At 35.9% G+C, this 14,519-nt stretch overlaps 1 protein-coding gene across 4 annotated transcripts in view; it reads left to right on the top strand.

Moving 5' to 3' along the window:
- Nucleotides 1-14,519, top strand: part of PCGF5 (polycomb group ring finger 5) — a 110,991-nt gene that overhangs the window by 91,127 nt on the left and 5,345 nt on the right. For 3 of the 4 annotated variants that reach the window (XM_088019853.1, XM_028098711.2, XM_028098710.2), the window contains exons 7-9: nucleotides 728-826; nucleotides 3,461-3,550; nucleotides 10,651-10,710. In XM_088019853.1, coding sequence (XP_087875979.1) covers nucleotides 728-826; nucleotides 3,461-3,550; nucleotides 10,651-10,710 — 249 coding nt within the window. The remainder of the gene's footprint in view (nucleotides 1-727; nucleotides 827-3,460; nucleotides 3,551-10,650; nucleotides 10,711-14,519) is intronic. The other variant, XM_028098712.2, reaches the window with a different exon arrangement.

Here is a 14,519-nt window from a genome sequence, read left to right as displayed (position 1 = left end):
GTAGAAGTAATACTTTATATCTTTAAAAGACTCAATTGCTGGTTTTTGTTTTACTATTGATAACTTTTAAGGTTTGGAGATGTAATTTTGTTTCACAAATTGGTTCGTATTTATCATGTCTACAAACCTCATTTTGACTCATTTTCAGTTTGAGCATGCATTCTGGATTGGTTCTTACATTTTAGTGATGTTCGTGCTTAAAGAGAGAATTAGTACTGCTAATAAAATAAGAAAAATCAAGACACATAGAACATTGTTTTTCCAGTAAAGTACTACCACAGCCCATCAGACACCTGACTTTTAGTTGTAGGGGGTCTTGTGGCCCAACTGGTCTCTGCTGAACCCTGGGACTCCTTAGAGCCCCATTTGAAATCACCGCTTTTTAAAAAAATATCCCTAATACTTTTAGAAGCAACATTATATAATAAAATATTTTATATGCTTCTTGTGACCCTTATTTTTGATTAAACTCAATGTGTTGTTAACCAAACTATCTAAAGGTATGCAGATTATCGATTGCCCAGGATTTTCCTCATACATTCTTGAAGAATATCATGTAAGTATCTAAGAATTAGGAATATTTTTACTCACTTGTACTAAGGAGTTATAATTTGAAATGTTTTCAGAAAATATTTTGAAAATACTTAAAATTATAGTGGAAATGACACCTGTGGTTTCATTAAAAGTAAGGTAGACTATTTTAATTAGTAATCTTTGTTTCCTTTAGGGTTTAATGAAGAAATTCATTCGATGTTCTACACGTGTAACTGTGGGAACTATTAAAAAATTTTTAAGTTTAAAACTAAAACTTCCAAGTTCTTATGAGGTAAGTTAATAATCTAACCTTGATCATGTTGATAATTCTGATCTGAAGTAAAATTCTAACAAAAGAAGTAAAAATTAACAGAAAGTACATTTAATTTTTGTGGAAACTTAGGTTATTTTTATATGTTAAAAATTTAGAGAATGTAATATTCTATTTATGTAATCTGTATTTTTTAATTTAACATCTGACTAAAACATGCTGCTAATGCATTTAGTGGTTTACAATTAGAAGAGATACTTAAATTTTCCCAAAATAAATGCTACAGCTAACTAGATTTTTTTTAATGCCAACATTAGGGTCCTTTTTTGTTTTGTTTCTTAAATGAGACCTTTGAGATCCATTTTTACTTTTATAGACATCTTTTTCAGAATGTAAAACATTGTCTTTTTATGTAAAAAGATTTTGTAAATAATGTTCCTTTAATTGTGTCATATGCAAAATTGATATTGTTTAGCAGTAGGTAAAACCAACATAATTGCATCTGCATAAATGCAATTTACCAGTTTCCTAACGGAGAGATAAATTGTCCCCATGTTAATCACAGCACAACTTGTAATGTGTTCAATGTTTAGAGAATGTTTATGATCCTAGGAATGTAGATATAATGTAATGAGGAGACATGGCTACCATTTCTCATCTGCCCAAATGGCAGTCTTAACGTGCATTAATTTCTCTTCCTCCCCTTTGGGTTCTGATAGTAGTAGCTTCTGAAGAAACAAAAGACTGAGACTAGTTTCCTATATAAACAAAGACATCAAAGGCAACATTAGTTCTTCATTATATACACTAATATTAATATGAACAGTTTATCATAGCAGAAATAAAATAGGATTTGAACATAGGCATTGACAGGTATTAAGTATGTATTTTGAGGAAGTCTCTGATCCCAAGTTTATTTAAAAACTCTCAGATAACTAATAATCCATGGATTAAAAATTCTTACTGTGGTTTGGTCCTACAAATAGTAAAACATTTCCAGAGACATCAACTTTTACATTAGGGAAAAAATTGTGAAAGTTAATCAAAGCCCTATGTACTTGGTAAAGTAAAAGATGACAACTTAGATACAACAGTGAAAATAGAAAATGAAATTGTTTTTATGATTTGGTTTTATACTTATTCTTACAAAGTACCACATGCAGTTTTATTTCCTTACTTTTTAAGTGTGACCCATTGAGTTACTTTCTAGTTTCCAGGAGGTTGTTAGAGCTGAGAGGACGATTTCTCTCACACAGTCTCACTGCTGGCACACGGTGTCTCTTCCCACAGACGAGGACAGCAGAGCAGGAGACTCTGTCCACTGACAGCTCCTCATCTCTCCCGGTGTAAAGGACTTGTCCTGTGATTTTTAGTAACATTTACTGGTCCCCCCCCCCCCCCTTATTTTGCTGTCTTAACACATAGGGTGATGTTTTAATGAAATACCTAACAGCTGAAGCTTTTGCAACAGCATTGCTAATTGGGGCAAGATAGTTTTTAAATGACAACAGAAGCAGTGTACCTAACCAGGGGTTGCATCCTGAATCTCTTTACTTCTTTGCTTATGAATTTATTTTACAGGCAAGATTTAAAAAAAAAAAAAATTATCTACTTGGTCCTTTTAAAAACATTTTGAGGTTGATGCAAGTCAACATAAATCATCAAAATATCAATATAACTCAGCTAAAAATTTGTCTAATACAATTGGAACAGTACTCATTTTAGACCTAAAGTTCAAAACTCTAGTCTCTAACCAGACAGAATTATTTAAAACCCATTTTTCTTCGCCTTCCCACACTTTAAATTAAACTCTATCAGTTTGCCTTTAATAGCTAGAGAACTGAAATGCTTTATTTATAGGGACTTATGATAAACATTTAACTGTGCTTTGTTGAATTGGTAAATCATAGCCACAGTTCCTGGGGCCTTAAGGATTTGGGGGGTTGTTTGGTTCCTGCAACTCTAGAGCAAAAGTGAGCTTTGGAAAGCACATCCCTTTTTTGAAGTTTGATGCAAGATGAGAAGAGGGTCCTGTAAGTATTATGCAAGTTACCACCCAAGCAAAACAGGCCAGAGAGGCCTAGAAGATACAGGCCTGTGGCATGGTCCTAATTGTTCTATTGACTTAGCTACAGGCAATTACCAGAAATTCTCAAATGCCTTGAAGTCCCCATAAATCTTGTATCCACATTGATTCCTTTACCCTCTTTGAATACAAACTAATGAGAGGAAAGCAAGTCCTCTCAATCTTGAGAAGGTGAAAGCATTCTGAGAGGTGAATTCATAAGCCAAAGGTGCTGTGAGGTCTCCACAGTTACTTCTCTTTTTGTAAGAGACAGTCACAGAAATATGTCTAAACTAAGGTTACACAGAGACGTGGACTGAGAAAGCTTACACTGCATTTCAATATTATGTGTACAGACTTGAGTTGGGACAAGACCAGCACTGCTTCATGTTACTTATATCTGAATTGTTAATAATTATGAGATGGACCAGTGCTCTTAATAAAAATATTCAGTGTTCTTTTTAAATAATGGTTAATACTTCTATTTTGTTATAACTATTTGAATCTTTTTTGAAATTTAGGAAAAAAGTCTGACACTAATGAATTAAAAATTACTTAAGTTAATGGATCTGTAACTATTCTTTTTAAAGTTGGATGTGCTGTGCAATGGTGAAATTATGGGGAAGGATCACACTATGGAATTCATCTACATGACGAGATGGCGACTAAGAGGCGAAAACGTAAATTGCTTTTATATTTACCTATGTGTATGTTTTAGTTATATGCCATTTTGCTACTCATAATAAACAGTATATTACTTAGAAACAAACAAAAAAATTAACTTGGGAAAGAGAAGAAACTGATTCCTTTTACTGTTTATCCCAGCTACTCCATGATAATTGGTCCTAAGTACAAGACCAAGATCTTTGTTAAATGTGGTTTTGTTACATTTAAGGTGAGTTAAAAACCCCATCTAAATATGTTCAGAACTCTGCTTACCTCAGTACAGAGAAGATGACACTTACATTTTTTAAAACCCCGATAAAATATGGGAACTTCTAACTATATGGAGTCTCAAGTGAGGAGACTAAGTTTTGCCCTGATTAGTATGTTGTTTAATGGTTGATATTTTTTGGTTGTGGCAGAGGGGACAGATAGAGTAGAATCTAGGTGATCTTTTTTTCAGGTACCTCCTTTACATGAAAGTGTAAAATTGGACCAAAGGGTAAGTGAGTTTGCAGTGGTTTCTGATGTCAGAATTAGATTGTTGTGGCTTAGGCCCTAGGCAGTATGAGAGAAATGATGTAAAAGGAGAAAACCTGAGAAAAATCCAAAACACCCAAAAGGAGAATTCTGTATTTTGAACTATACCTTTGCTTAGGGTTAATTAGAAGGTTCAAGCACATCTTATCTGTATTATGTATAACATTGATAGTAGAGAAATCCAAGGGCTAGGGATTATAAGGCTTGATGTATATCAGTGAGGGAATGTAGTAGTAATGCTACCAGAAATTCTCTTTATAGTCTGACTACACAAATACACATTAATTGAGATTGACTGGAAGGTTGTACTAGATGACTTCCAAGGTCTTCTCAGACATTAAGAGTCTCTGGTGTTTATGGTACAATATGTCATACTTCTAAACTCTGCATAATTTTAATCTAAAAAGGTAGGTTATGTTACATTTTCTTATGAAAATATAAACTATTAAAAATACAAAATTAAGAAATGTAACCTCACTCAAAGACAAGTAATACAGAATCTGAATAATGAGGGTTGCCATGTTACAGTGGTTCAAAAACATGGAATGTAAACATTTATGGAATTGTTATAAAACCTCAAAAAATCATGTTTGTGTGTTGTATTCAATGAGTAGGAAAATTGGCTGTTTTTCAGAAATGTCTTGATATAATAAATGAAGCATCTAACTTCTGAAGTCAGAATGTTTTTTTTCTGAGTCCCACTTGGGTAAAGCCTTCCTTGTGAGGCTGAATTCTCATGACCAGGAAGAAAAAATTATGTTCTAGTACCAGTCACCCGCTTGTCGTGTGCCCTGGAAGAACTCAGACCTCTCTAAGCCTTATTTAAAAAAAAAAAAAGAAGAAAGAAAGGAAAACAAATCTAATTATCTTTGTATTTGGTAAATTACTACCTGCCTTCCTAGGACATTTTATAGTTTTTTTAAAATGGTTCTACATACATCACCCTCATTGAATCCTTCCAACCAAAATGTTTCGGGTACCAGGTGCAGATTACAGAGCTAGTCAGTTTTCCCTTACCCAGCACGGTCGGGGCCTAGATATTGTGGTATTACATATAATATCATAATATAATTTTAGTTTTCTTTGGTAAGTCATTGGCCATTTTATTATGTGTTAATGATTTTCAGGTGCTATGAGCAGGTTTGCCTTAAGGTTGAAGAGATGTACAAAGTCATCCACCGTAAGACCTCGGCTAGCACTCACTTGTCCTTCTGACAGTCCCTTCCCAGAGGTCTCGCCCACACTGCCAGTTTTAAGTCAAAGCATGAAAGAGCTGATTTGAAGACTTGGTTGTTAATTGACTATCAGTTAAATCAGTCTTTATTACAAATGTATTTCTGGTTACCCATACCTGATAGTTTAAATTCCTGTGTTGTTTAAGGCATATTTTAATAAAAGTTGATTGGGAAAATGGTTCAGTACCTTATGATTTTTCAGACTACCACGGTCAGAATCCAGTTATGTCTTACCCCCTCCACTTCTGTCCCTCTGGGCCCCACAGCTGTCACCATTCTCCAGAAGTTCTGTAAAAACCTCCTCCCTGGGCTCCATGCTTCCTCTCCTGCCTCCAGCCAGGGTCCCCCTACTGTCCTGTCCCAGCACAGCACCAGCTGGATCCTCCGAGAACAAGTCAGCACATGTCACTTCTCTGCTCTCAACTCTCGTATCATTTAGATTAACACCAAAGTCCTTCCAGGGTCGTATAGTTACGGAGCCCCATGATTTTTCCCAGGCACCTCTGTGATCTTACTCTTCACTCTCCTTTGGCTCACCACATTCTGGCCCCACTCGCTTCTGTTTCCTCTAACCTGCCGGGCTTTCTCCTGCCTCCCTAAGTACCTACATGAATCATTTTCTTTACCCTCTTCACCCAAAGAATTTTGCTTGTACATCACCTTCTCAGTGAGGGCTCCAACCTTCCTTAATAATACAACCCCTGCTCCCAGTATGGCACTCTCCCAGTCCGTTTTATGTTTGACTGTTTTCTATAGTATTTTTTCATACCATCTGGCATACTATACCACTTATTTATGTTTATTGTTTGTCCTCCAACTCAAATGTAGTCTGAGGACAGGGATGATTATTTGTTCACTGCGGAGTCTCCAGTACCCAGAGCAGTGCCGTGTACAAATAATAAATATTTGTTCAAAGAGCAAATCATAGTTCCTTTTATAAAATCATAGTTATGCAAAAATATCCTAAAGATCATCTCATTTATTTGAATCTCCATTTCCCATGTTTTCTGCTAAATTTTAAATTTTTGCTCATGTTCCAACTAATTATGAATTATTACAATAGTAACTGGTGAAGTCTGACAGTTGGAGTGAATGGACAAATTAGCAATAAAACAGTCATTTCTTGATCAAGCCCCTTCTAGTGCATTTGTTGCAGTCACATCCCTCCCCATCTGTACCCTCCGTTGCCAACAGGATGCCAGGATGTCTGACAAGCTCACAGGACTCTGTCTACTGTTCTTGCTACCTAGCTGTACCTGGGGCTGGGGTCAGCTGATTTCCTAAACTCATGACCACCTTGCAGTTCTTTTACTTGTTTCTACTACTTTTTTACACTAAACATTTTGATCTACCTGGCATTTGTTTACTTACATACCCATACCTACAATGAGACTAAGACTCTTTTCTAAGACTTTTTTTGCCAAAAATGTAATTTGTTGAATAAGCCATACTTTATCTCAGTGTTTTGTCACCATTATGTGTGCATATGTACCTATACGTGTGTGTATACACATGTACACCTGTAGACACCTGTAGACACAGAGATGGGGACACACATATATGTACACACATGTTCCTGGATATTCTGGTTTGTTCTTCTGCATAGGTCTTACCCTGCACCACATTACACAGTATATATAGATTTTATAAAAATTTGATCATATACCACTCTAGTTCAAAACCCCTCAGTTGTCCATTTTCTTTGGGATAAGTCTGAATAAAGTTCAAACTAATTTATAAGGCAAATAGGCCTTCTAGGTTGCTTTATATATATGTATGTATAAATATATTCATATTTGTTACAGCTAATAAGCTCATTATTCTTTTAAAATGGTGTTGGCTGATTTTACCCATTTATTCAGATGAACTTGAGAATGGGATTGTGATTGGCATTGGAATATATTTTTAGGTTGATTTGGCTGAAATTGGCATCTTTACAGTTTTTTTAGTCTACTCAGTGCCATGGGGGTGGGGGTGTTCTCCTCATATGTTCCAGGCTCTGCTAGGTCTGAGTCAGCCCTGTGCTATCTTCCCTCCTGCCTCTGCCCCCGGGGTCTTCTGCCTCAGGCAAGGCCACACTGTGTCCCCATCACCTCCTTACCTTGTCCGAGGTCTGGACCCCTATGAAGAATCTTGGACAAGTCTGTTGGGCCTCCGTTTCTCCAGAGCAGCGGCACATCTCCCTGAGCCACACAGCATCTGTGCCTCTTTCCTCTGCTCTCTGCTGGGTCAGTTTCACTGAAGGCTCAGCCTGTTTCCTGTAGTCCTTGCACTTTCTGGATTTTATCTTTAGGAATCAAACATCTGGTTAAATTTAGCTAACTCTTAGAGATTTTTCATTTCATAATAATATTGCTGCCTAAAGATGTACTCAAGATTGGTGTTCATCTTTTGTCTATTAATGGGAGAAAATGTACCTTTTCCTAAAACCAGTGCTTCTTAAACTTTAATGTGAATAGAAATCACCTGGGGATCTTGGTAAAAAACAAAGTTTGACTCAGTAGGTCTGGGGTGGGGCCCAAGATTCTGCATTTCTAACAAGTTCCCAGGGAATGCCAGTGCATCTAATCTTTGGACCATCTTTTGAGTAATAGGATTTTAGGAAACATGATCCATGACCACTGGCTTACCCTGTGGCTTTGGCTTCCACATCTGTAAATTGAAGGTGTAGAATTACAGAATTAGATCTCAATCTGGAAGGGACTTAGTTATCTAAACCAATCAATAATACATGATCCTGTTTATAAGGTCCATGCAGTCAGTGTTCATCACATTTTTGAAACAAACATGAATGGAATCATATGTACTGTTCTGCAACTTTTTTTTCTCATTTGATGATATGTCACATGGAGAATCAACAAACTTGATATAATTCTTTGTAACCAGTTGATAGTATTCCATTTATGTGGCTGCAGCATAATCTGATTAACACACTCCTTTTGGTGGAAATTTAGACTTTTTCAGGTTTTTTAACATTACAAGCAATGCTAGATTCCAGTACATATGTCCTTTTGCACATGTGCAAGCATATTCATTGGCTAGATTCCAGATGTGGATTTACAACAGAGTATGCATGTTTTAAATTTTGATAGATACAAATTACCCTCTTAATAGATTTTAGCAGTGTATAAGTCCTACCAGTAATATATGAGAGTGCCCATTTTCTGATATCTTCACCAACACTGCACATTATCAATTTTGTATTTCTTCTGTGAAGTTTCTTTTCATATCCATTGCCTTGCTGCTGTTTTTCCATTGTGATGTTTGTCTTTTTCTTACTAACTTCTAGGAGCTCTTTATGTATTCTGGATTCTGTAATCTTTGGTTATGTATGTTGTAGCTATTTCCTCCCCGTTGTGTTCTGCTTCCTAGTTTGTTTTTTAAGATTTTTTATTTGTTTGGGAGAGAGAGTGCGCACGTGGGCGCTTTGTTGGGCACACGCATGAGTGGGGGGAGGGGCAGAGGGAGAAGCAGACTCCCCGCTGAGCAGGGAGCCCCACTCAGGGCCTGATTCCAGGGCCCCAAGATCATGACCTGAGCTGAAGGCAGATGCTTAACCAACTGAGCCACCCAGGCGCCCTTCTACTTCCTAGTTTTGACCTTTTTTTTAATCCTTAAAATTTGGGTGTAATTATACGTGTCTTTGAAGTTTTTTAGTAAGAATGGAATGTTATAAAGTACCTAGCAGAATGCCTGACATAGTAAATGTTAGTTTCTGAATAGCTTATGTATGTTACATTTTGTTATGATTGTAATTCTCACCTAACTTCCTCTCATCCCTGGAGCTTACTGTTAGTAGTTTCGCATTTGGCCTCAGCTTGCATCACGAACTCACCATGTTCTTCCTGCTCACCTTTTCTCGGGGACGTTGAATACTAACTCTCAGTACAGCCCCTCCTTCCCAGATGATCCTGGTTGGTTTTGTCTCTTCTAACAACTCCCTGCCAGGACATACCTGAAGTTTCTGCACCACATTTGTCTTGCTTTATCTGCATTATGAAGCAATTTTAGGAAAAACAAACATCCTTCTTGAGTGATAAAGAGATTAATAGGAAAAGATAATAATCACTTAGTGAAATAGCGTCTTTCGCCTTAACTCTTCACTCTTAAATGCTGTTTGGGACTTGGCATTGTTTAGGACTTGCAAAGTCTGATAGGCCAGAGCGTGGTGGCTCTTCAGAGAGAAAAGGGAAGGTTACTAAGGATAGCCGTGCTGGGCATGTCTTAACAGCGTGTTGATGAGCCCTGTACAGAAAGTCAGGGACTCACTCCTGGAAAAAACTGCTAGTCTTTTGGGGAAATGGAATATAATTTCTGAAATTTTATTTAAAAGGCTAGCAATACGTTTGTTTTAATCATTTCTTCCCTTAATATTCTTTCAAAGTATACCTTTTAAAAAGCTGCTTGCTCTAGGATGTTAGGTTTATCCTGGCTAATTCACACCTTTTATGTATTTTTTCCCATTTTGAAGAAGCATGCAGTGTTTAATTCATATATACATAATTTTAAAGTATATATTTCATTGTTTATAATCATGTTACAATTAAAATAATGTTCATGTTTAATAAGTAGCTCAACATTGAAAAATCAAGATTTGGGAATGATTTTTTTCTTTAATATGAATGGTTAAACTGTTAAAACTTAGTGGGTTTACAGCTGGATCTACTCAGTAGTTTAAAATGTGTTCATTCATTGATTTACTCATGAAACATTTTTTTGAGAAGCTGCTTGGTGCCATTTCTGGGCCTTCGTTATTAAGACTGTACATATGAATAAGATAAAGACTCAAGGAGTTCATATTCTCATGCTATTAAAATAGATGGAGACTAAAAATCTAATCTGAGCAATATGAAGAACCTCATCTAAAACAGAAAACGGACCCCTTACATGTTGGGGCAAAGTGCATACCCCTTTCAGAGCTTTGAGGTCCTTACACAGTGTTCCCTTCATGGGTAGTAGAAGGGCAAGCTAAGCGAGATTAATCACTGGCAGGGGTGGAAGAAAGAGGGTACCCCTCCTGGATTGAAGAGGTGAGGGTTTTCCCAGGAATTACTATCCAAAGAAGAGATGGAAAGGATAGCCACGATTTTGGTAAATATTTGCAGGATATTAACAAAACTGATATTTAGATACTAAAGTTGTCTCAGGCTACATTTTACCAGTCACTAAGTTATTAAAATCTTTAAAAGAAAAAAAAAAAAAAACCAACTACCATAGTTTGGAAAGTGTTTACTTAAAATTATCATGTTGACTCATGTTTGACGTTAAAATAGTTTAAATCAGTTTTAAATATGTATCCAGTTGTGGATGCCTCTTATCTGATGAGTTCATCTCCTCCGCAGTTTCGGTGTCTGAACTGCTCAGCTTCGCAAGTCTGCTCTCAGGATGGCCCTTTGTATCAGGTAAGAGGCACTCACGACTGTACATATGCCCCTCCTGACGCCTGCCAAGGTGGTGATTGCTTTCATCCCAAATCCGAGTTTCCAAGACCTGCAACTTTGCAAAACCAGTATTTATCTGAGCTACAAAACTTCATTTTTCAATTTATGTCCCAGAGTTTCCCATTATTTTGGTTCTCTTGCATTTATCTATTTAATTTCACTGAATTAAAAATGAAATTATAAATGTTAAGGCCATTATTTAGGAGTCAGATATTTTTAATAATTCCTAGTTTCAGCCCTTGAGAAATCTGCTCCATATTGGATCTCTGCTCCATACTCAGCACTTCCTTGCGTAAGTTTTTGTGTGGTTTTTTTTTTTTAATCCATCAGTCACCCACAAGTGAAAGATAAAATGCCAGATTAGGGGAAGCTCTGTTAGGGCAACAGCCCAGTGGAACTGTCAGCTTGCTGACTAGGCCCCGCCCTGAGTGCTCTACTTGGGTTGACTCTTTTAATGCAGAAATGAGAGTAGACTAATTTTAAAATGCACTGAGAAAACTTTCCTCTGATCCATTTTCCAGTTACCTAATAAAAGTACATTTTAATTGGGATGATAAATTGTAGTGATGCTTCTGCCTTGAACTATAACTCATACATACATGGTTTTTTGCTTTCACTCTTGGCACTGGTGTCTGTTTCCTTAGAAATAAAGATGTTCATAAACTCTGATCTAAAATATTGGAGAACAATTGGAGTAAGATCAGATTTTTTAAAATTCTCACAAATTCCTTTTTCTTTCTTCAACACTTCATTATGGATTTTAGTCCTGTCACAGAGTTGAACTTATAATTAATAGTAAATTCAGCTAGAAATTTTCAGGGAAAAAGTTATCACTTTATTTCAAGAAAACATCATGTATGTAGCTTTATACTATTTAATTTTTAAATTTAAAAAAATTTTAAATTCCACAAAATGGACAGTTTTCCAGGAAACTACCAGTGGACCAAAATTTACCCGTGAAGAAGGAAAATGTAAATCACCAAGTCATGAAAGAAAATAATAATTAGGAATTACTTCCTCAAAGGATACCTAAATAGTTTTATGGTCATGCTCTCTCAAATTTTCAAGCAGTACATTATTCCCATTCTAAATTGTTTTAAATTATTGAAAAAGGTGAAATTCTTCCAAATTCATTTTACAAAAGTAACATAATCATGATACCAAAAACTGACAGAGAACCTCCAACTATAAAACGAGTATCAGTCTCATTTTGAATACAAATACAAAGATGATAAATACACTAAAATCATATACTAAAAGAACAATAAGCCAAGACCAAATAGTATTTTTATCAGAAATGCAAGAATGGCTTAATATTGGGGGAGGGAAGTAATACATATTATATAGTAGAAACATCTTTTATGCACAGAAACACACAAAGTCAAATCAAAACCATCAGTAGATACTGAAAAGCATTTGATAAAATTCATTAAGTCCCAATTTTTCCTGCCAACTTATTTTGAAAATTTTCCAAAAAAAAAAAGCTGAAATAATATAAAGGAATATCCTTTACTTTTGCTTAGATTTTTACCAGTTAACATTTTGCTACATTTTCTGCCCCCTTGTCTCTTCTCTTCCCTTCTCCTTATCTTATTAATCTCTTTATATTGTTTCTTTGTGAAACCATTTGAAGGTAAATTGCAAGTATCAAAAACAGTTGGCCACTAAATATTTCAGCATTTCAAAGACTTCCTCATAAGTAACCAAAATACCACATCACACACAAGAAATTTAAATAGTATATGAGATACTATAGAGATGTCCTTTCTCCCCATAAATAAATTACAGAGTTTGGTGTAGTTCCAGGCACACTTTTACCAGATTCTTGTTTAACTTAACAGAATCAGTCATTCTAAAGTTCATCAGGAAGTATAAAGCAGTGCTTCTGGTCAGTCACATTTTTCAGTGAGGAATCAGGGTGCACGTGCACTGCAACATGCTAAAATGTATCTTAAAGCTGAAGTAATTAAAAGAGGTACTGACTTAAACGCAGACATATGAATAAAAAGAATAGATCAGGAACAGACTGTCTAGTATGTATGAATCTATAAAGTGTATTTCAAGTTAGTGGAAGAAAAAATGATTCATTTAGCAAATACCGATTGAGCACTTAACTATACACTGGGCACTCTTTTAGGCGCTGGGGACACAGAAGTAAAAATGAGCAAAAATCTTTCTCATAGAGCTTATGCTCTTAAGATAGTGACAGATGAAAAATAAATTTGTAGTGTTAAAAGAAAAAGTAAATAGAATATTTTAGATAAGAGAGTCAAGGGAAGGCTTCTTTGAGGTGGTGATTCTTGATCAAAAGGAAGTGGGAGAACTAGCCATGTGTGTATCTGGGGTAGGGTGCTTCAGAAGAAAGGAACACGGGAAATATCCGGAGGAGTGGTTATGTCTGGTTGCTTGAGGGTTGCAAGAAGGCCAGTGAGGCAAGACTAGAGACAGTAGTGGGCGGTTGGCAGGGGTGATCAGTGAGCTCGGAGTATAGACGCTGGGGGATAGCGTGTGATCTGGTCCGTTTGTTTCCAATAAATTTTACTGCGACTTTTGGTGGTAGGGATGGAAATTTAGTCCATACCCCATGTTACAGGAGACTGTCATGGCTTCAAGTGGTAAATATTAAAATTGATACCATCAGAGATGAAGAAGAAAGATAGTTGAATAATCTCAGAGTGGGGATGGCCTTTCTCATTGTACATGTAAGAGGAAACAAAGACAAACCAAGTTGACTGTTAATATTGAAAAGTACATGGCAAAAATACCATAACTGAGGAAATATTTGCAATATATGACAGTAAGGTTTAATAGCCTTAATACATGAAGAATTCATACAAATCTGTAAGACAGAGTTCACCTTTCCTTAGAAAAATGAACAAAAAAAATGAACAGAAGACATGCTTAGGAAAGTCACAAAAGGAAATAAAACTAATTATCATACAAAAATGGTTAATTTCTTGAGAAGAAATAAAATACTATTTTATGCTTATTAAATTGCCATATTAGGAGGGAAGAAAGGCTAGTACTCATTATTGATGAGGCCATTGAGGAATGAGCACTCATATTTCTTTTGGAAATATAAAAAGAGAGAGTAACTTTCTTGAAGCCCAGGGTGACAGTATTTTTCAGACAGCCTTTAAAAATATGTATGCTGTTTGAACTAACAGGTTCACTTCTAGGAACCAGCCCTGATCATTGGGTCAAGATTAATTTATAATCACACACACACACACAAAAAAGGAATAAACTAAAATATATGACAAAAGATTTATTGATAACTTATAATTCTTTTCTATAAAAGCATTATATTCATCCTTTAAAAATATCACATAGGATATTAAGTAGTGTAGAAATAAGTCATGGAGGGGCACCTGGGTGGCTTCTGCCTTCGGCTCAGGCCCTGATCCCAGGGTCCTGGAATCGAGCCCCGCATCGGGTTCCCTGCTCCGTGGGAAGCCTGTTTCTCCCTCTCCCACTGCCTACCTCTCTGCCTACTTGTTCTCTCTCTCTGTCAAATAAATAAATAAAATCTTAAAAAAAGAAAGAAGTCATGGAGTTTTTTAATGGAAATTAAAATTTTACATGGACAAAATTATTTTCCAAACAATATGTATAGCATGATTACAATCTTGAAAAAACATACGTATCTAGATAAAAAGACTAGAAGGATATACACCAAAATAATTATGGTAGTTACCTTTGAATGGTGGTATTTAAATGATTTTGCTTTTTTTCTTGGTGCTTTTCTGTATTTTCCAAATACTTTTATG

The sequence above is a fragment of the Eumetopias jubatus genome, unplaced genomic scaffold (assembly GCF_037043125.1).
Source record: "Eumetopias jubatus isolate StellerSeaLion01/CBP00866 unplaced genomic scaffold, mEumJub1_p1.0 scaffold_17, whole genome shotgun sequence".
In the NCBI taxonomy this organism is placed as follows: domain Eukaryota; kingdom Metazoa; phylum Chordata; class Mammalia; order Carnivora; family Otariidae; genus Eumetopias; species Eumetopias jubatus.
The sequence above is the reverse complement of the archived record's forward strand: the minus strand, read 5'-3'. Positions and strand labels throughout refer to the sequence as shown.